Source organism: Puma concolor, chromosome D1 (genome assembly GCF_028749965.1).
Source record: "Puma concolor isolate L17-30 chromosome D1, mPumCon1.1.hap2, whole genome shotgun sequence".
Lineage (NCBI taxonomy): Eukaryota > Metazoa > Chordata > Mammalia > Carnivora > Felidae > Puma > Puma concolor.
Window position 1 is genome coordinate 102189021 of NC_141676.1, and position 18357 is coordinate 102207377.

Sequence of the window (18357 nt, forward strand, 5' to 3'; positions counted from 1 at the left end):
CCACACGTACAGTTATCTTTAACAAATGAAGCTGCCGGTTTATTACTGTGATTTTATAATCCAGTGCGGTGAGGCTAACGTGACAGGGAAACGCATAGCCTCGGAGAGGCCTGATGCTGCTCAAGAGTTAAAATCCCCATTGGGAATGTACACCTGTGTGTTTAAAATGGTGTCTCATCCTGAGGTGGCCCCATTGTCCTTACCTTAGCCCGAGCTGCCTCTGTGGGCCTGCCCTATAACCTCTCCTCCCTGTCTCTCCCTGCGTAATGAAGCTCATGCCCCCTGAGGGAAGAATGGAGTTCCCATTTGTTGTAGCACTTCTGCCCCGTGCTCGAGGCTCAGGCTCGCAGCTCACAGCCACCCTGGAATATACAGGTCACGACCCCTTTTACAGTAGAAACTGTGCCCCCACCATCTTTTGCTGCTTTAAGCTGCCATGATTCTATAATTTTAAGAACTTGAGAGCTTGGAGTATTACATTACCAAAGAACCATCAGATAATTTGCTGTCGCTTTTGCCAAGAAAGGTCATAATGCTATTCTCCCAGCTCACTCCAGGCCAGAGGGGGAGGCTCAAGCTTGTTTATCTCTCTGGACAGAGAGGAATGCCTGCTATTTCCTTTGATGACCCTTCCATCTCTGTGTAGTTACATGCTAGTTCCCAAGCACTTCATCGGTTATTTCCACAACAACAGATCCAATCAAGTTCCCTGAATGACAAGGTTGCACCAGACAGGATTGTAGGTGCTGTGGGGAGTGAGTGCAGGGATGAAAAGATAAAGACCCTGCCCTCAGGAAGCCTTTACTCTTCCGGGGGAAGGAAGGCAGGCTCATAAACAGCGTTACCCTGAAGGGGTACAGGATAAGCGCCGTAAGAGGCATAATTATTAAAGAATAGAGCTAGAGCGACCTTCTGAAAATTTCTTCAGGGTAGAGGAACAGTGATCACTGGTGTTAGTCAAGGAAAATTGAATGCCACAGATCAGCGTCCACGGTCACCTCTTTCCTTTATGGCTGCTTCTACCCGTCATCGTGGGGCCAGGCCCTGCTGGGGCACTGAGCAGGCAACGTGCCCAAGGTGTTTCCAGCGTGCCTTCCAGGGCTTTCCATGTACCCTGCTGCCTGTCCTCTCCCTGCCTGTCACTCTAGAAGGAGAAATAAGCTTTGTCTTCCCTCTGTGATATTACATACACTTCATTTTTCCACCTGGCAAATGAGTAAGTACAACAGCATGACCGGTTTACACAGTGAGATTGCCAGCTGGACTAGCAAAGAACCACATCCTCTCCCCCGAGCCTCGTCGGCTTCAGCAGTTTATCTGCGGACTCAGGCCCCACAGAGGGTGAAACAATGACAGACTGGGCCGGGTTCACCCCTCAGAACCTTTAAGAGGAATCTGTACCCAAGTCATTTCTCTCCTTTTCTCTTAAAGCCCAGTAAATGAGTAAGGGTGAGTCAACATTGACAGATTCAATAGAGTGTTGTGCAAGCCGCCCCGAAGTTCCCGGGCAGTGGGTGGTGCGCACCGCGTCCCTCTGTGTATTTGGCCCTTTGTGTGATCGGGTGCCCCCCCCCCCCCCCGCCCCCGGACACTCTCGGCTTCGACCCTGGTCAGCACCTGAGGACGCTGCTCCCGGCAGTCCTCTTTCCACCAGTATTGGTGTATCCTTCGGTGAGCTTGACCATGCCCCTAGCTGCTGAACTGGCACAAGGCACCGAAGACTCGAGCCTGGGTCTCCTGTCCCTCGGTCACTAGGCTACTGGCCTTCCCTGCCCTGCACACACCCCCCTCCCACTGGTCAGTAGAGTGCTATGGAGGGTCACAAAGGACTAGAGACTCAGGACTCAACATTCTTTTTTTTTTTTTCAAAAAATTTGTAATGTTTTTATTTTTGAGAGAGAGAGACAGACAGAGAGAGAGACAGAGCACAAGCGGAGGAGGGCCAGAGAAAGAGGGAGACACAGAATCCGAAGCAGGCTCCAGGCTTCCAGCTGTCAGCACAGATCCCGACGCGGAGCTCGAACTCACGGACCGCGAGATCATGACCTGAGCTGAAGTCGGACGCTTAACCAACTGAGCCACCCAGGCGCCCCATAGGACTCGACATTCTTCTTAAAAATAATACTTTACTCATGCAGTCCTTTACAATTTAAGAAAGGGCTTTTGGCCCTTGGTGTCTTCTGAGCCCCCTGACAACCCTCATTTTTCAGATCGGGAAATAGGTTAGATGGCATGTGTTAGCCAGGTTTATACACTGTCGGTGATGGGGTTGGACCCTGACTCCGAGTGTTCGGATTCTACCATGTTACGTTCTCCCGTTTATGCCTCCTCCCCTCTCCTTTGGCACCTGGCATGCTCTCTCCCAAGCCAAAGAGGCCAGCCTTTCCGGATCTCTGGCATGTGGATCAGACCGAAACTTTGTCGCCTAACTCCTATTAATCCGCTTTGTTTTCATCTAATTTTAAACTTACATTAGTAAGTTTTCCTCCTAAAAAGAGGAAATTAAACCAAACTCGTAAACCAAACTCTGGAAATTAGAGTGTCAGTAACTCATTTGTTAGCTCACGTCTGGGTAAATTGTGCCCACAATTCTGGACGCAGGGTATCCTCGTTTGTTTTCGTCAGCTGGCTTGGCACACCCTGTGCACTCAGAACCGACACCTCTGAAATGAGTGTAAATGACCCCAGGGTTTGCTGGGCTCTTTGAGCGCACCAAGCACTTTCACGCCTTTGGGTAAGTCCTGTTTTCCCGATAGACTGAGACCCAGTGAAGTCAGGGGGCTTGCCCGAGCCCCCACTCCTCAGGAGTCCTGCGGAAGCCGGGATTCCAGCCTGGGCCTCTCTGACCCCAAAACATGTGCTCCTGAGCTCTAGGCTGGGGAGTCAGGAAGGCTCACGGAGGGATTTCTCGAGCACTTTCTGGCTCTGTGTGCCGGTGCTTGTCAGGCATGCTGGGCCCAAACTTGAGGGCCAGGAGGAGAGCAGACAAGGAGGGCAGGATCCAGGCGACCTTCCCCACAGCAGGAAGACGAGGGTGGGTGTTTGGGTTTGGAGAAGCCTCATTCTCAGAAATAAAAATAAACTCAAAAAAAGAGAGAGAAAGGAGACTTAGCCTACTTAACCAATAAACTCTGGAGGAGGCCTCTAGAAGAGGTGGGAAGGAGCCGGATATCAAGAACCAGAACATGTACATTTTGTTAGCTTTGCCGTTTCCTCATGTTTGAGGAAATCTTTAAACAGCAGAGCTCTTGTGTCGTCTTTGGCAGAGCAGGGAGGGGGGGTGCAACCAGCTGTGTTATCCGGAAGGAAAGAACCCCAGGGAACTGGGTGTTTGGTGTTAGCTCTCAGAGAAGAGAAGACAGGCATTGGAAATGCTCTGAAAAAGTAAGCAGCAGCTGTTTGTGTGGCTTCTTGGCGAAGCGGACCACAGAGCCAGTGTCGCACCACTTCCTGCCCATGGGTTCTGTGGGCCCAGGGCGAGCACGTGAGCTGTGCCCACCGAGAGGAGGCGGGCCGCGTGGGGAAGAGGAGTGAGGACTTGCCCACTCGGCAAGTCCTGCTGTTGGCTTTCCTTTCTCTTCCTGTCTCTTCTGGCTTTTAGCTTTCGATAGCAGAAGAATTCGCTTCTTTTCTTTGGCCTCTTTGCTCAGAGAACTTCCAAAAGATTTCTCACTCGCCGTCACCTTTGGCATCTGGGAAGCTTCCCTCCTCTCCTTTTCCTCCAGATGCGTCGCATTACCAGCAGTGTGCACATCAGTTGGTTCCACTCCCGTCCCCACCCACCGTAGCCCCTGAGCCAGGCCTAACCTTGACTGTTGTAGGAGGCCATTTGAATCTGGAGACCTGAAACCCTGTACCCAACACTCACACGGCACATTTTACTTCCATTATTCAAATAGATATTGGAAGGGCACGGTTAGCATTAGGGCCGTGTTTCCTATTAACAACTTTTTTAAAACCTGGTCTCGCCAAGGGGGAGTTCCTCAGAAGATAAGCCCAATAGTTGCCAAGGAGCTTTGACCAGAAAAGATCAAGCAAGCAAACCACACATATATTCAGGTGCCAGGCTCTTAAGGACCAGAGCCAAAAGTGTGACCAGGAGTATCCGATCAACTTAGCAGTGGCCCTGGTATTCTTCTTGACCACCTTTGGTCAAGAGGAAATATTCAGTCCTCTTGAATGCTTTTCTCTCCAATATCTAGTCCGGAGGGTGCATGACTCTGGCAGGATAGTAACCCATATTAAGAGAGTATATATTAATACCAGTTAAAGAGCTAACTATTACATAACTCCTGGATATAGGACACTGTTCTGGAATACTAAAGGCTCACACGTGCATAAGGTACACTTCTTGTTCTCAGAGAACTTACGGGCTAATAAGAACAACCAAGACAAATACACAATTGAAAATGATGTCAGGAATAATGTTAGAGTAATAAGAGTCCTTTAAAATTTTCTGACATCTAAAGGAAGCAAAGTTCTTCATCTGCTTGAAGAGAGAGTTTCATAAAGATGTTAACATTTGAGGGGCGCCTGGGTGGCTCAGTCGGATAAGCATCCGACTTCAGCTCAGGTCACGATCTTGTGGTTCATGAGTTCCATCCCCGCATCAGGCTCTATGCTGACAGCTTGGAGCCTGGAGCCTGACCTGCTTTGGATTCTCTCACTCTCTCTCTTTCTCAAAAATAAATAAACATTAAAAAAAGATGGTAACATTTGAGATGGACCTAAGAAGATGAGTTGATTTAGATTGGCTGGAATGGAAGAAGCAGCGAGCCATTTCCAGAGAGAGGAACAGTGAGGGCACCTGCATGGAACCAAGAGTGGGTGGGGAAGAGTTAAGTGCTCCCATTTGCACATTTACACATGGGGGAACGTGGTGTGTAGTACTCACTGGAAGGTAGGCTGGGACAGCGTTGTGACAAGGAGCCGTTTGGGCTACCCTACTTAAGAATTCATCTTTATAGAGTAGCGGTAGAGGGATGGTTGGCGGGGGGATGATTGGTAATCCAGGCAAGAGGTGGTGGGGCTTCGGCGGAAGCAGTGAGATTGGAAAGAGAGGGACTGAAGTGACCAACATTGCACAGGTAGATTCTTCAGGCTTAAGGTGATGTGGAACCAGGAGTACGGAACCGACAGGCACCCTGCGAGCTCACACCCGGAAGGTTAGGAAAACAGGGAAACAAGGTTGTCTGAGACACGGCCTGGGGTCAGGGTGTTGATGAGTTTGGAACCGGGCGTGGTAAGTGTTAGGTGTCTGTTATTTCTCCAGGGTAAGGTTAATAGTTGGAATTATGTATCTGGAGCTTATTAAAAAAGCATTTCAGTAATTCTTTATCTAGAGGCAATATAGTTGAAGCCCTGAAAATAGATGATATTACCAAAGTAAGTGTGAGGAGAGAGAAGAGGTCAGGGTGGAAATGTAAAGAGTGGAGGGGCCATGGAAGCAGTCGGGGACAGCAGTTCAAAAAGTAGAAGAGGAGACTGGGCCGATCCACTGAGGTGGAAGCCAAGGAAGGAGAGACAAGACATCCACAGGATGGAGGCCATCCTTCCAGGCTAGAGGTTCCCGAGAGCTCCACGAAAGATTCTTATGTGCACATAGGTTTGGGAAATAATACTGCCAGGCCAACAGAGGAGTGAAAAAAAGAAAGTTTCAGTGTGACCCAGTCACCTGCCGTTGTGTGGGCTTTTTCTCGTGAGGATTTGTGATCCCTCCATAAAGAGGCTCCTATTTGCTGTGGGACTTGGGGCTGGCAGGCTGGTCCAGCCTCCTCTAAGTACCCTGAGCAGCCAGCTGAGGGTTAGCAGATGGTGTACACATGGTCCTCACCACTGCTGATTGTCTCTGGCAAGACAGTTCTTTGATGGGAGTGACAGTATCGGGAGAAACTCTAGGTCCGCTGACCCTGTTTCGCTGTGTCTCCTCAGAGTCTGTGATAGGGAACTGCATGGATAGAAGTTCTCCAGGACAAGCAATGGAGCTGCCGGATCACAATGGACTTGGGTACCCAACACGCCCCTCTGTCAATGAGCACCACAGGCCCCGGACCCTCCAGAGACACCACACGATCCAGAACAGTGATGATGCTTATGTATGTTGGCCTCTCCTACTTCTCAGAAGTGGGATCCTACTGGTCCCAACCTTGCCAGCAGTCCTGTGGGGTCACCTCTGCCCTTCCATTCTTCCCAGCCAGAGTCCAGCCTCTCTGGGAACGATGCAAGCATGGCTTTGAATCAACTTCAGAGACCAGTAGAATCTGTGCTCTAAACTTCAGACCAAGGAATCAAGAGTAGTTGCTATCTGTCCCTTCTGGTCTGAGTTATTGAACTTCTCCCCAGACAGTCTAAACTCCAGCCCAAGCAAGCGAACCCATAGACTTTTGGTTAGTTTTCCAACAGTTCTATTGAATGATTCAGATAAAGGGACCTAACCCAGATCAACCGAACTTTGCTTCCTCCCGTAGCAACTAGCCACATGTAGCCATTCAAACTTAAATGTATTTAAAATGAAATAAAAAATTTAGTTCCTCAGTCACGCTAGTCCCATTTCAAGTACTCAGCCACTTGAGGCTCGTGGCTCTGTGCCGGACAGGACAGATGTAACATGCCGCTGTGCTCGCGGAGAGCACTATTGGACCGTCCAGTCCTCAGACCCAGGTCCTCTTGGTGAAGGGGACAGGTCAGAAACCTGGTTTTGGAAGACCGTGTGGTTGTCAAGGGCATGTGACCATCTGCTGAGGTTCACCATGCATCCCTCACCCCACCCACCCCACGGGGAAGGTGGGACAGCTTCCTGCACTGTGACTGCCGGATGGCACAGCTCGGGAGCAGTGCCTGAGGCTGCCCTGTGCCTGGGCTCTTTTAGAGGGAACGGCTGTCACTAAGGGTCACCTGAGAGTGGCACGTTCTCTGGTATCCTGACTTCTTTTCCTAATTGTTTTCTGTAGGTGCAGCTGGATAACTTGCCGGGAATGAGTCTCGTGGCTGGAAAAGCACTTAGTTCCGCCCGGATGTCAGATGCGGTTCTCAGTCAGTCCTCGCTCATGGGGAGCCAGCAGTTTCAAGATGGGGAAAATGAGGGTGAGGGGCCTTATGCATGGGGCACCCTGGGGAAGTTTCTGGAGGCACCCCCCCTGCCATCTTCACTAGTGACTGTTCTCCTCTTCTGTATATAGGGTTCAGGGGAAGATGGGAAGCCATAGCTTCCCCGAGGGGTCTGGACACAAAAGCCTTCCCCACTTGTCTCCATCGAGAATGGGTATACAAAGAAGCAGGCCTTCTGGTTGAGGGCAGGGGTATCACATTTGTCTTTGTAAAGCTTTGATAAGATACTGCTTTAACAACTATCTTTCTACCTCTGATTAGAGGGCATTGTATCCTAAGGGACTATGTCTGCCTCTTCTTAGAACCAGTAAAGGAAGGTATCATAACAGATAGAAGCGTAGGCTTTGGAATGGACAGATCAGCAGTAAATCCTGGCTTTGCCCTTTACAGGTTCCACGGACAAGGCGCTTAACCTTTCGGAGCCTCAGGGTCCTCCTCTCTAAAGTGGCAGAAACAGTAGAGCCTATATCCTAGATTGTGCTGTGTGCTTAACGAGTTTACGGTGCTCAGAAGAATGCCTGGAGCACCAAGAGTGCCCAGTGACCCGTGCCTGCTAGCACTAAAATGGTCTCCTCCCTTGGAGAGCTAAGTCTTTCTGAGGGCACTGCGTGCTGTCTTCGTCCACACTGGAGTAGTGATAGCACTTGAGGTGGGAGACAGAAAGGGAATGGGGCCGAGTGGAGCCCTTGGTACGGGAAGAATCCTGGCCCAGCCCACAGCCTAGGACCTGCTGTGAGCTAGAATTCAGGGTGGGAGCCCCGCTCCAGGGTGCTCAGACTTCTCTCCCTGCCGCCCCCCTCCCCTGCCCTGCCCCAGCTCTCTGCTAAGCTCGCATGTTCTTTCTGGTCTTGCAGAATGCAGGGAGAATCTAGTTGGTCACGAGCATCCGGACCTGGCTGACGGCAGCCAGCATTTAAATTCCTCTTGCTATCCATCCACGTGCATCACAGACATTCTGCTCAGCTACAAGCACCCCGAGGTCTCCTTCAGCATGGAGCAGGCAGGCGTGTAACAGGAAACAGAGAGTGAGTATCTCCCTGGCCAGGGCCAACCCAGCCCTTGGGCCGAGGGCCAGCCCCCGATCCTTCTGTGTGTGGTGGCCCCTGAACTAGGCCACCACTCCCCTCTCCGTCTTTGCATCTTCGTGTTCTGTCACAAAGCGCTGTGCTGGTTGTTCCGGGGGGGGGGGGGGGGGGATGGAGGGGGCAGGAAGGGAGCATACAGGAGAAATGCTGGCCATAGTCTCTTGGTTTACTTACGGGGGTAAGACGCGTGTGGTAGGTGCCGCGTAGCCTGCCCAGAGACAGGAAGTGAGCTGCGGCTTCAGAGGATGGGGCGCCTCTGGCCAGGGTAGTAGGGGAAGGACAGTCCTGAACTCGGTCCCGAGGCAGGAACCCCGGCAAGAAAACCTGTCTAGCCATAAGTTTTCAAGGCCATACTGCAAGCGGAAGAATATTCCAGACAGCGGAGCTGTGTGATCAGAGGCCAGTGGCAGAAAACGGGTAAACTGAGCAGCTGGGCTGGAGTAATGCCTACGTGTACATAGGTAGTATTGCTTTTGTCTTGGAAAACTCGGACAGAAAACAGTGATGAAGGTTAAGCCGTCTGGCAAACCCACCTTCGAGCCTCAGTATGGCAGACCTCTTAAAATACCTGAGGTAAAGGGAGCCAGTTGCGTTTCGCGAAAGTGTCCAAACGAATGTTTGAGCCTCTTGCTCCGAGCTGACTCTCCTGTGTGTGTGTCTGCTCTGTTGCAGGTTTGTGTACAGCTCGGGAATGAAATGACTTTACACCAACAGTATCTAGCAGCATCGCGCCAAATTGCCCTTGTGTTTCTGTCCACCTAGAGCGTCACGGCTCCTTTCCTCACTTTGGTTCATCAGTGTGCGGTTCTTTCGGGTTCTGAGGGGGTTTTGCCACATTTGCTCGTATGACCGAGTCACCAAGGAAATAAACAGGATATTCGTGTTCGCCACCTTTTGTGAAAGTGTATTTGGTATATTTGAGTCGGAGGTTTGGTTTCGTTTGTTTTTTTTTTGTTTTTGTTTTTGTTTTTTTTTGATATATTTTCTTTTGGAGGTGATTTTCTTTCTTTTTTATTTGTTTCTCTCTTTTTCTTGTTTTTTTCTTTTTTCCTTTCCTTTGCTGAGACAGAAGAACAAAGCAGTTAAAATTATAGAGGCCAGGAGACCCAGAGCCACTCCCCTGCCCTGCGTCCCCCCACAGAGCACCTCCGTTTCTCCATTTCCCTGCATTGCTTGTCCACAGGAGCAACTACTCACAGATAACATCCTCTGGATTCTTAGTGGCTGGGGAAAGGGAGAGAGGAAGGGGTGATGGCTCCTGGCGCTTTGGAAAACAGGAAGAGAGCAAAAACCAACAAAAAAGAACCGCCGAGTCTGGAACCTAGGAAGGTCTTGACCGCCCGGATCCCATGAAAAGCTTGTCTGGCCTGGCCAAGAGCGTATCGGAGCGTTAGTGTGGGGGCCGAGAGCGGCCTGGCCTGGAGGGGATGCCAGTTAGAGCATCTCCCTCCGTGTGAGCCTTCTCGCTGCGTAACTCAGCTCCCCTCTGACAACCTGGAAAGTTGGCTGCCTTTCCCGTCCTGCTGGTTCCACCCACAGACTGAACACCCAACAGTGGTTCACTGTGCTTTTTGTGTCCCCTTTGCTTCTCACTTTATATTGTGCTGTACAAGGATTGTTTCTTCACACGCACACACGCTTTTCCCCTTCAGCCTCTGACACAGACAAAGAAGAACAGGAGGTTGCCTTCGGCCCCGCCTCTCTCCTAACCCTCTCCTCCTCCCTGGGCATCCTCAGCCCCTATTTTAATTCTTGATCATGTAGGAATTGTTTTGGGTAAATGTTGATATTATTGTTATTATTATTATTATTATTATTAATAAGTAAAAACAAAAGGAATTTTTGTTTAAAAGAGACATGTTTAACCAGATTCTGTTCTATTTGAATTGTGACTTGCACCTTTTGTTCAGAGTGTTTTCTGTAGACCTTGTAATCGTGAACAGCGCTCACTTGTGCCAGTGACAGGTGTAGTGGTCTCCTTCCCTCCCCCGGGGAGCGGTGCATATGCAGTAGCTGCCGTCTGTCATTCTCTCTGTGTTTCCTCACTGTTAGAAACCAAAGTCTTCTCTGCTGGCTGGGGGCTGACAGAGGATCTGATCTTCAAACCAAGAAAGACATGTCAAATGTTTTGACTCTTGATCCTTTTTCCTGGGAAAGGAGAATGAAGGGTCCCCAGGCCCCTCCCAGTCTTTCACCCTGAATTTGCACAGAAGAAAGCGGGTGCCCCGCATGGCCGTCCTGATGTTGCTGACAGGATTCCCGTGCGGCTCGTCCGTCTCACTGATACCGGCAGCTCAGCTCCTGGACCCGATGCCCCTCGAGTGGACTTCCGCACTGCGAGAGAGAGCCTTTCTTGGGATCTGTCCCGTGTTTGCACGGTCCCCAGTCTCCCCTCCGCTTGGTGAGGCCACTGACTCCTCGCCAGAAGGAGGCTGCCGAGAAGACCCGAACAGCCGCCGTTGGACTTCTCTGGGCTCGTTCCAGCTCCCATGCCCCCAGCCGCCCCCTCACACACGTGCTCGGCCTGTTGTGTTTACATGGGACTGTGCCGATGGAAGAGTAGGCTGCCGTCCTCCAGCAGCCGGCCGGGTGAAAGCCAGTGAGCCTATTAACCGTGCCATCCCGCGAACTACACTTGTAAAAGATCATTGCTTTGTATTGTAGTAACCAATAAGCGCAGTCTATGTTGAATGTATATGAACATAATTTCCTATTTCTGCTCTTTGAAAATGTCAGAAGTATTTTTTTCTTTCTCATTTATGTTGGACTAAAAATGGATTAAAAAGATCTCCAGACCCAAATTGTGGCAGTAAGACTTTTAGTCCTTTTTGTGGCGGTGGTGACGGTGGTGGTGACGGTGGTCGTGGGCAGCATACAGACTTATAACTTAATACCTCAGTTGGACAGTAGGGGATTGTGAAAATAAAAACCTGTTCATAATCTTCTGTTGCTAATGCTACTTGCCTTGTGGTTCAGAGTCTAGCTGAGAGAAGCATCCAGGCGGGTGGAAGCTGGAACCCGGGAGGCTGAGGAAGCCTACAGAGCGCTGGGCGGAGCTTTGAGCAATCCATGATCTCACCCTGCCTTGTAAAGCTAGCATTCTCTAGAAGCCTGGACTCAGCCCACACTGTGTCCCCACTTGGACCCTGTCCCGTCAGAAGGGAGCATTTGAGTTTGCTGAGTCAGATGGAAAACCGATTCCTTGAGAGGGTGCTTTTAAGGCAGTGGAAGGAGGTTCTCAAAGACCTGGGGCCTTTCTGAGGTGACCCCAACCGGCCCAGTGATGTGACTGCCCGGTAGGTGTTAGGACACAAAGGGGACTTTTCCTATAGCTTTCCTCTTTTTTCACACCTGGATTCCAGAGGGCAGGGTGGAATTTCCAGCCTGGTCCCAGGCATGGCAAAGAGCTAGCTGGTTGAGGTTCTTCTGTGAGGAAAGATCACTGAAGCTGGAAATACGAAGCTTGTAGAAAGAAGAGTAGGAAGGGGGCATTTACGAAAGCTTTTGCACCCACAGTGCACCAGAAAGTCACTGTGGGACTGTTGGGAATGGAAAGAGCCTTCCAAGAAGGATCTTCTAGAAATCCTCTGAGTGTGTACACACGTGTGGAAGGCTTGAGGGAGGGTATCTGGAAGCACTCGGTGACCCACCCGGATGCCTTCCACATCTTGTAATGACCTTTGCAGTTGCGTCCCCGCCATGAAATCACCAGGGTGCCTTTGGGCCAGAGGTGCGATGAGCTTCCGGACGAAGTGGGCTGCTGCCCTCCTGGATAAAGACCAGAGATCTGAGCTCTAGAAAGCAGGAGCCGTGCCCACAGACCCTTGCTGGACTCTCCTTCTGACTTTGCGCCGTGCCCCACCCCACCCTAACCATGAGGCAGGTGTTCGGAGGGCTGGTATGCCTGCCCCAGTGCCAGACCTCGGCCCCAGCCGTTCGTACGTGAGCCACCTGCACCTTGGTCTCCTCCTGAGTAGGAGGGCAGGAAAGAATCGTGTGTGGGGGGTGACGGTGCCCTGCCCCGGGGTCTGGGTTGGGGCTCCGTCACCAGGAGCTGCGACAGAATTGCCAAAAAGGAATTACGGGCATGGGGGCTCCCTCCCCCCCGCTCGGTCTGAACCATCCCGATCCCAAGTCTCTGGTCCTGACCTGCAGCACCATCCTCTCCGTTCGAGCACAGGGCTGGATGCTCGGAAGTTACTCCTGCATTTCCTCCCAAGGCCCGCTCCTTCAGATGCCCCTTTACCATCCCGGGGACCCTTTACTGTGCCTGCTGTCACGCATCGAGTAAATGTTTGTTGAGTGTCTGTTATGTGCCAAGTCTAGCAGGGGACAGAGTCCTCCCAGTTCAGAGTGACCAGTACGACGTTGGGACACAAATTGTGAAATGAGTCGCTAATCATTCTGAGCAAAATCCACTCATGCAGCGAGTTAGCAGCACTCCCGGCTGGCCCCTTGGCGACACACTCCACAAATGGTCACTCTGGAGGTGCCTGAGATCAAGGAAAAAGCACGCTGGGACTAAGGGGCTACATGGGTGGACCTTTACTACACAGCTAGTGCAACCCGTGGGCACCTGATGCCTCCAGCAGGGACTGGCTGGACCCCTGTCTGACGCTGAGATGCAGAGGACTTGCTTCCTCTCCAGACTATGAGTAATGAGGGGCTTGGACTAGTTTGAGGCAAACCTCTTGCAATGAAATGGGGCAGACACACTAGTGAGCAAGGGCAGTAGAAAAGAAAACGTCCCGCCTGTTAGGATGCCATCACCAGCACTCCCTAGCCCGACGCCTTGCGATCCCCGAGCTGGGAAACCGAGAAGCCCCTGATCAGAACACGAGGTGGCCAGCCAGGCCTCCTGAGTCCTGCTCCTGATGGCACCAGACACCAATGGCTGGAAGCCACGGGCAGCTCTGAGCTGCCATCTACTGCTAGGCGAGACAACAGCGAAAATATCTGACTGCCCAGCCTTCCAGGGATGATTGTGAAGGTGCTTTGGCCACGGGCGAACTACACAAATGTTGGAATTCGGGTTAGCCATCATGAGCACTTAAGTAATAAACCAAAGAGAAGGGTAGAACAGTGGCAGGTAGCTTGAAGTCCAGCCCGTAAGCTTCTGATTCCCCCACATGCTGGCTGGGGCGAGCTGCACGCCCAAAAAGAAAGGAGCCTCTCTTGGCCTGAGACACCAGGAACTGCCCCCAGGAGGGGACTAGCCTCCCCCCACCCACCCACCCCCCCCCCCCCCCCCCCCCCCCGTGATCTTTAAGCCTCGGGCAGAAAGCTGAGCTGGCCAAGTGGCAGCCCAGGCCAGCTGCTCAGTGAGACTACCTCCCTCTCTGCAGGGCCCCATGGATCCCTGGGGCAGGGTCAGCGCAGGAACAGAGGCCCCACATCTCGGCACCCGCAGGTCAGAACCACACAGAGAAAATGTGAGTACTTGCCACTTCTGCTTCTGGAAGCCGAGGTCTTAGCTCCGGCCTGACCGTGCAAGTTGTGTTCTGTGGGAGCCAGGGGATAGAATGCCAGAAACTGGGATTCTGGGACACAGAACTGTTACTGAATGCCAGCTACCTTTCAGTTTTGCCATGGATGTTCCGATGTGGTGCTTAAAACAACACACATTTATTACCTGAGTACAGTTCTAGAGGTCAAAAGTCCCAAGTGGGTCAGACCAAGTTAAACTCCTGGTGTCAGCAAAGGCTGTAAGGGAAAATATGTTTCTTCTTCCAGCTTCTGGAGGCCACCCACATTCCTTGGCTTGCAGTCCCCTTCCAGCAGTCACATCGCTCTGACTTGCGCTTCTGTCCTCTCTTCTGACTGCTTCTCCTACCTCCCTCCTGTATATTTAAGGACGCTTTTACTGATATTGGGCACACCTGGATAATCCAGGAAAACCACCCACCTCAAGGTCCTTATAATCACATCTACACGGCCCCTTTTACCATGTAAGAGTTACAGGCTCCAGGGATGAGGACCTGAACATCATTGGCTGGGGGGGGGAGGGTTGGGGAGCATTATCCTGCCTGCCAGACATACTCCGCATACTGTGACTCCAGGAGATGGCATGTCCCATCGTTTTCTTCATTCAGCAGATAAGGGACTGAGGTGTGCCGAGGTTGTATAAGTTGCCCGGGGTCACACAGCTAACTCATGGCAGAGCTGGGACTCCAACCTAGGGCTGTCCAGCTCCAAGCCGCCTTGTCTGAGGTGAAGGGCAGGAGACCCGCTACAGTGGCAGAGGCTTGGGGGCCCCGAAGCTCCGGGACCTGGCCAACAGCAGCACCAGGCAGGTGTTTAGAGTTTAGGGAATTTCCTGGGTAGATGGTGCAGGGCACATTTCCATCCTGGGTCTACATCCAGAGAGAGCTGGGTGCAAAGTCCAGTCCTGCCTCTAATTTGCTGAGAGACCAGATACCTAGGGCAAATTCATTCTACTCTCTCCAACTTCCTCATGTGTGAGATGGCAGGGAGGAGAGCCTGGAGGGGTTGATCCCAGTGTCCCTCTCAGCTTGGGTCCCGCACAGGCTCTATGACTCAGGGCCCATCGTCGGTGACCTGGTGTTGGAGGTCCCGGGCCTCCCGAGAGGACCCGTGGAGGACACTGCTGCCAACGCCAGTGAGCACACAGTTTGCGTTCACAGGACTCCCCCGGGGTCCTCCGACGACCCCAGCCATTTCTGTCTCCATTTTACTGAGAGGAAACCAAGGCTCAGAGAGATTACATAACTGGCTTGCGATCCTTCTCCAGGATTTTGCAAGTTGGAGGACGAAGGAAGTGAGAAACCAGGTCTCCTGCCGCCTCCTACTCCAGAGGTCTTTCCCCCTGCACCGGTGACCCCTGAAGGCTGGTATCCATTCTCACCGTGTGTGATAGAACATAAGCTCGAACAAGGCAAAGATATATATGGATTCAATTTAAGAGACTGTCCTTGGTTCTGACATTATGCCCTTTTGTGGGCTGTTAAAAAAAAAAATCATTTCTTTTTTGCAGAGCTGGTCCTGGTAGACGGGGTCTGGGTGAGTGGCTAGGGCCGTGGGTAACGTTTTTACATGACAGAAATCAAGAGCTGGCAATTCGCAGTTGGTCTCTAGAATTCATTTTGAAATGCCAGGTCTTCAAAATCTCAGTCTGGGAGCCACTGAGCCCTCCCTCTACACTCTCCCCAGGCCACTCCCTGGCTCCACGGGTCCCCTTAGGCTAAGGGTTTGGGAGGTCTGGAAGAGCCTGGAGAGAGGTATGCTGACCTGCTGGGACAAAATAGAAAACAGGGTGTTGGTGGGAAGACCGTCTGCTGCCTTTGCAGGGGAAGGGCAGGGCGGGTGCTAAATAATCTCCTTGGAATGCAAGGAGACAGTGGGGAGGGCATCTCCTGAGTGGAGGAGTCCCGGCCATCCCTGGCCAGCTGGTGTCTCTTGCCTCCTTCCCTCCTCTCCCCGGCTGCACTGGCACGACAGACACTGGAGGGCACATATCCCCCTCCCCCTCAGGAGAAGGGATGGGTCCAGATGACCCCGACCCTGAGGACCTGCGAGCCTGCAACCACCCCGTGGCCCCCGCCTGAACCCTTGATCCCTGGCCCTGCAGCCCCCACAGCTTCCTGTTTGCCCACTCTATTTGTCCGGCCCCAGGGACAGAGCTGATCCTTGAACTCTAAGTTCCACATCGCCAGGACCAGTGAGCAGCAGCAAGGCTTGGGCTGGGCTTATCAGCCTCCCAGCCCAGCCCCTGCCTGGAGACATAAATAGGCTAGGAGAGCTGGCAGCTCAGAGACGGCTGGAGCCCTTGAGGTAAGTGCTGCCATCTGAGGCTCGGGGGTCCTGGCTCCAGACTGTCCCCATGCTGGGACTCTGGGTTCTGAGACCCTCTCCCACTCTGTCCTGCCCCCACCCCTGGCTAAAATGAGCGGGAGAACACTGGGCTCCTCCACGCTAGAGGCCTGCCCCGCTCAGCCCGGGACCCTCTTCTCCTCCAGGTCACCCACGTCCCTTCAGGATGAAAGCCGTGGTGCTGACCTTGGCTGTGCTCTTCCTCACGGGTAGGTACCCCGTGCCCCCCAACTTAGGAAGCCAGCCTTTGGCAGAGGGCCCTTCTCCCTAAGTCCCTGTGGGCCACCCTCCTGGGGACAGGGAGCAGGATTTCTCACCCCCTCTTCCCTGCCTCCAAGCCTGGCATTTCAGCGCCGATCCTGGTCCAGAGCAGGCCTGATCTGGGTCTCCCCTCTCACCCGCAGGGAGCCAGGCTCGGCATTTCTGGCAGCAAGATGACCCCCAGTCACCTTGGGATCGAGTCAAGGATTTAGTTACCGTGTACGTGGATGCAGTCAAAGACGGCGGCAGAGAGTATGTGGCCCAGTTTGAAGCCTCCGCCTTGGGAAAACAGCTGAAGTAAGGACCCAGCCTGGGGCCATGGGCAGGGGCAGGGGTTGCGCTTTCTGGGGGACAGAGAGGCCTGTGGGAAGATGTAGCCACAATGGCCGGATCACCTATTTCATGGGCCCCATAGAAGGCCTGGAACACAGGAATGGGATCCCCCAAATGCCCATCATCTCAGAACTCATTTTAGGGAGAATAATATGTGGTAGTGCCGTAGCAAGGGGCAGATCTGTGCTGCCGGCTCAGCAATCACAGCGCCTTTTGCCTGCAAGTGTAACCCAGCCCCTTCCCGTTCTTAGCTACCTGCCCCGCTCCTGCCCAGCAACAGGGGTGGCCGTCTTCAGAGACGACGACGGCCTGGGAGTGGGGAGACGAGGTCCTTGAGGCCCAGCTTTGGGGCCAGGCAAGACTGGGCAGCAAGCCCAGCTTCGTCTCTTACTAACTCCTCAGTCCGTCAGTACAACGGGACGCGGCGGCGATGGGAGCACGGCGGGCTGCCCTGGCGGGGACCGTGTGTAGGGCAAGCTAGGCTGGGCTCTGGCCCCCGGGCTGCGGCACGTCGACAGGTGCCGCTCGGGGCTCACCGCAGGCGGCCCCGGGGCTGGCCCGGGGTGCCCCGGCAGGGAGGCCACCCCTGAGCCCCTCGCTCTCCCCGCCCCACCCCTTCAGCCTGAAACTCCTAGACAACTGGGACACCTTGGGCAGCACGGTCACCAAGCTGCGCGAGCAGATCGGCCCGGTCACCCAGGAGTTCTGGGATAACCTGGAGAAGGAGACGGAGGTGCTGAGGCAGGAGATGAGCAAGGATCTGGAGGAGGTGAAGCAGAAGGTGCAGCCCTACCTGGACGACTTCCAGAAAAAGTTGCAAGAGGAGGTGGAGCTGTACCGCCAGAAGGTGGCGCCGCTGGGCACGGAGCTGCGCGAGGGCGCGCGCCAGAAGCTGCAGGAGCTGCACGAGAAGCTGAGCCCGCTGGGCGAGGAGCTGCGCGACCGCGCGCGCACCCACGTGGACGCGCTGCGCGCGCAGCTGGCCCCCTACAGCGACGAGCTGCGCGAGCGCCTGGCCGCGCGGCTGCAGGCGCTCAAGGAGAGCGGCGGCGCCAGCCTGGCCGAGTACCACGCCAAGGCCAGCGAGCACCTGAGCACGCTCAGCGAGAAGGCCAAGCCCGCGCTGGAGGACCTCCGCCAGGGCCTGCTGCCCGTGCTGGAGAGCTTCAAGGTCGGCTTAATGGCCATCGTCGACGAGGCCACCAAGAAGCTGAACGCTCAGTGACGCGCCGGGGACCAGAGGGGGGCCGCCTCGGGCTCCCCTGGCCTTCGATCGAGTTCTTAGAATAAACGTTTTCAAAGCGGGACGCCCGTGTTGGGCTGCATTGTTTTGTTTTGTTTTTGTGTTTGTTGAGGCTTCAGTTGTGATTTTTAAACAATAAAATGTGCTCCAAAAAACTATAAATTCTTTTTTGGGGGGGAGAATGGGAACGGGGTGCGGGCGGCGGAGGGGACGTCACCGCGCCAGGGCCTCTGACCAGGGGACAGGGAGCCGGAGCCCATCAGCTCGGAACCTGGGCCCCTCAGGGTCCTCATGCGAGGACCCGGCCGCTAGGAGTGAGGTAGTGGATGGAGTCCCCTTCCCGAGGAGGCCCAAACAGAGAAGAAATCATAGAGGACCAGGCAAGGTGACAGACAATCCAACGCCGAGTAACCTGAAAACTCCTCATGTGAGAAGAACCGCAGCCCTGTGAGGGTCAGGAAACAAGGCTGGCTTTGCTGGGAGAAGTGGGCTCCATCC

General features: G+C 53.4%; 2 protein-coding genes and 1 long non-coding RNA gene across 10 annotated transcripts in view; 2 read left to right on the forward strand and 1 right to left on the reverse strand.

Moving 5' to 3' along the window:
• SIK3 (SIK family kinase 3) overlaps positions 1 to 13624 on the forward strand; it is a 250149-nt gene extending 236525 nt beyond the window's left edge. For 6 of the 8 annotated variants that reach the window (XM_086679040.1, XM_086679045.1, XM_086679043.1 and 3 more), the window contains 4 exons: positions 5932 to 6095; positions 6951 to 7083; positions 7962 to 8132; positions 8865 to 10993. In XM_086679040.1, coding sequence (XP_086535166.1) covers positions 5932 to 6095; positions 6951 to 7083; positions 7962 to 8119 — 455 coding nt within the window. In that variant the 3' untranslated portion in view covers positions 8120 to 8132; positions 8865 to 10993. Of the gene's footprint in view, positions 1 to 5931; positions 6096 to 6950; positions 7084 to 7961; positions 8133 to 8864; positions 10994 to 13537 lie in introns of those variants that run through there. The other 2 variants (XM_086679042.1, XM_086679041.1) reach the window with 2 other exon arrangements.
• LOC147576946 (uncharacterized) lies at positions 10924 to 12762 on the reverse strand. Its single transcript, XR_015241330.1, has 2 exons — positions 12342 to 12762; positions 10924 to 11960 (listed from the first exon to the last, which is right to left on the reverse strand). It is a non-coding gene; the product is annotated as an uncharacterized LOC147576946 (long non-coding RNA).
• A 2274-nt stretch (positions 13625 to 15898) lies between the features above and the next one.
• Positions 15899 to 17923, forward strand: APOA1 (apolipoprotein A1). The gene is made up of 4 exons (XM_025929031.2): positions 15899 to 15983; positions 16169 to 16231; positions 16427 to 16580; positions 17238 to 17923. Exons 2-4 carry the CDS (start codon positions 16189 to 16191, stop codon positions 17839 to 17841), a joined length of 801 nt encoding a protein of 266 aa, XP_025784816.1. The 5' UTR covers positions 15899 to 15983; positions 16169 to 16188; the 3' UTR covers positions 17842 to 17923.
• Positions 17924 to 18357: the final 434 nt, after the last annotated feature.

Bases quoted from the DNA above. Each gene is read 5' to 3' on its own strand.
- APOA1 (XM_025929031.2), top strand. From the start codon at position 16,189: ATGAAAGCCGTGGTGCTGACCTTGGCTGTGCTCTTCCTCACGG. The intron at 16,232-16,426 runs GTAGGTACCCCG...TCTCACCCGCAG, and splicing joins GGCTGTGCTCTTCCTCACGG to GGAGCCAGGCTCGGCATTTC. The intron at 16,581-17,237 runs GTAAGGACCCAG...CCACCCCTTCAG, and splicing joins GCCTTGGGAAAACAGCTGAA to CCTGAAACTCCTAGACAACT.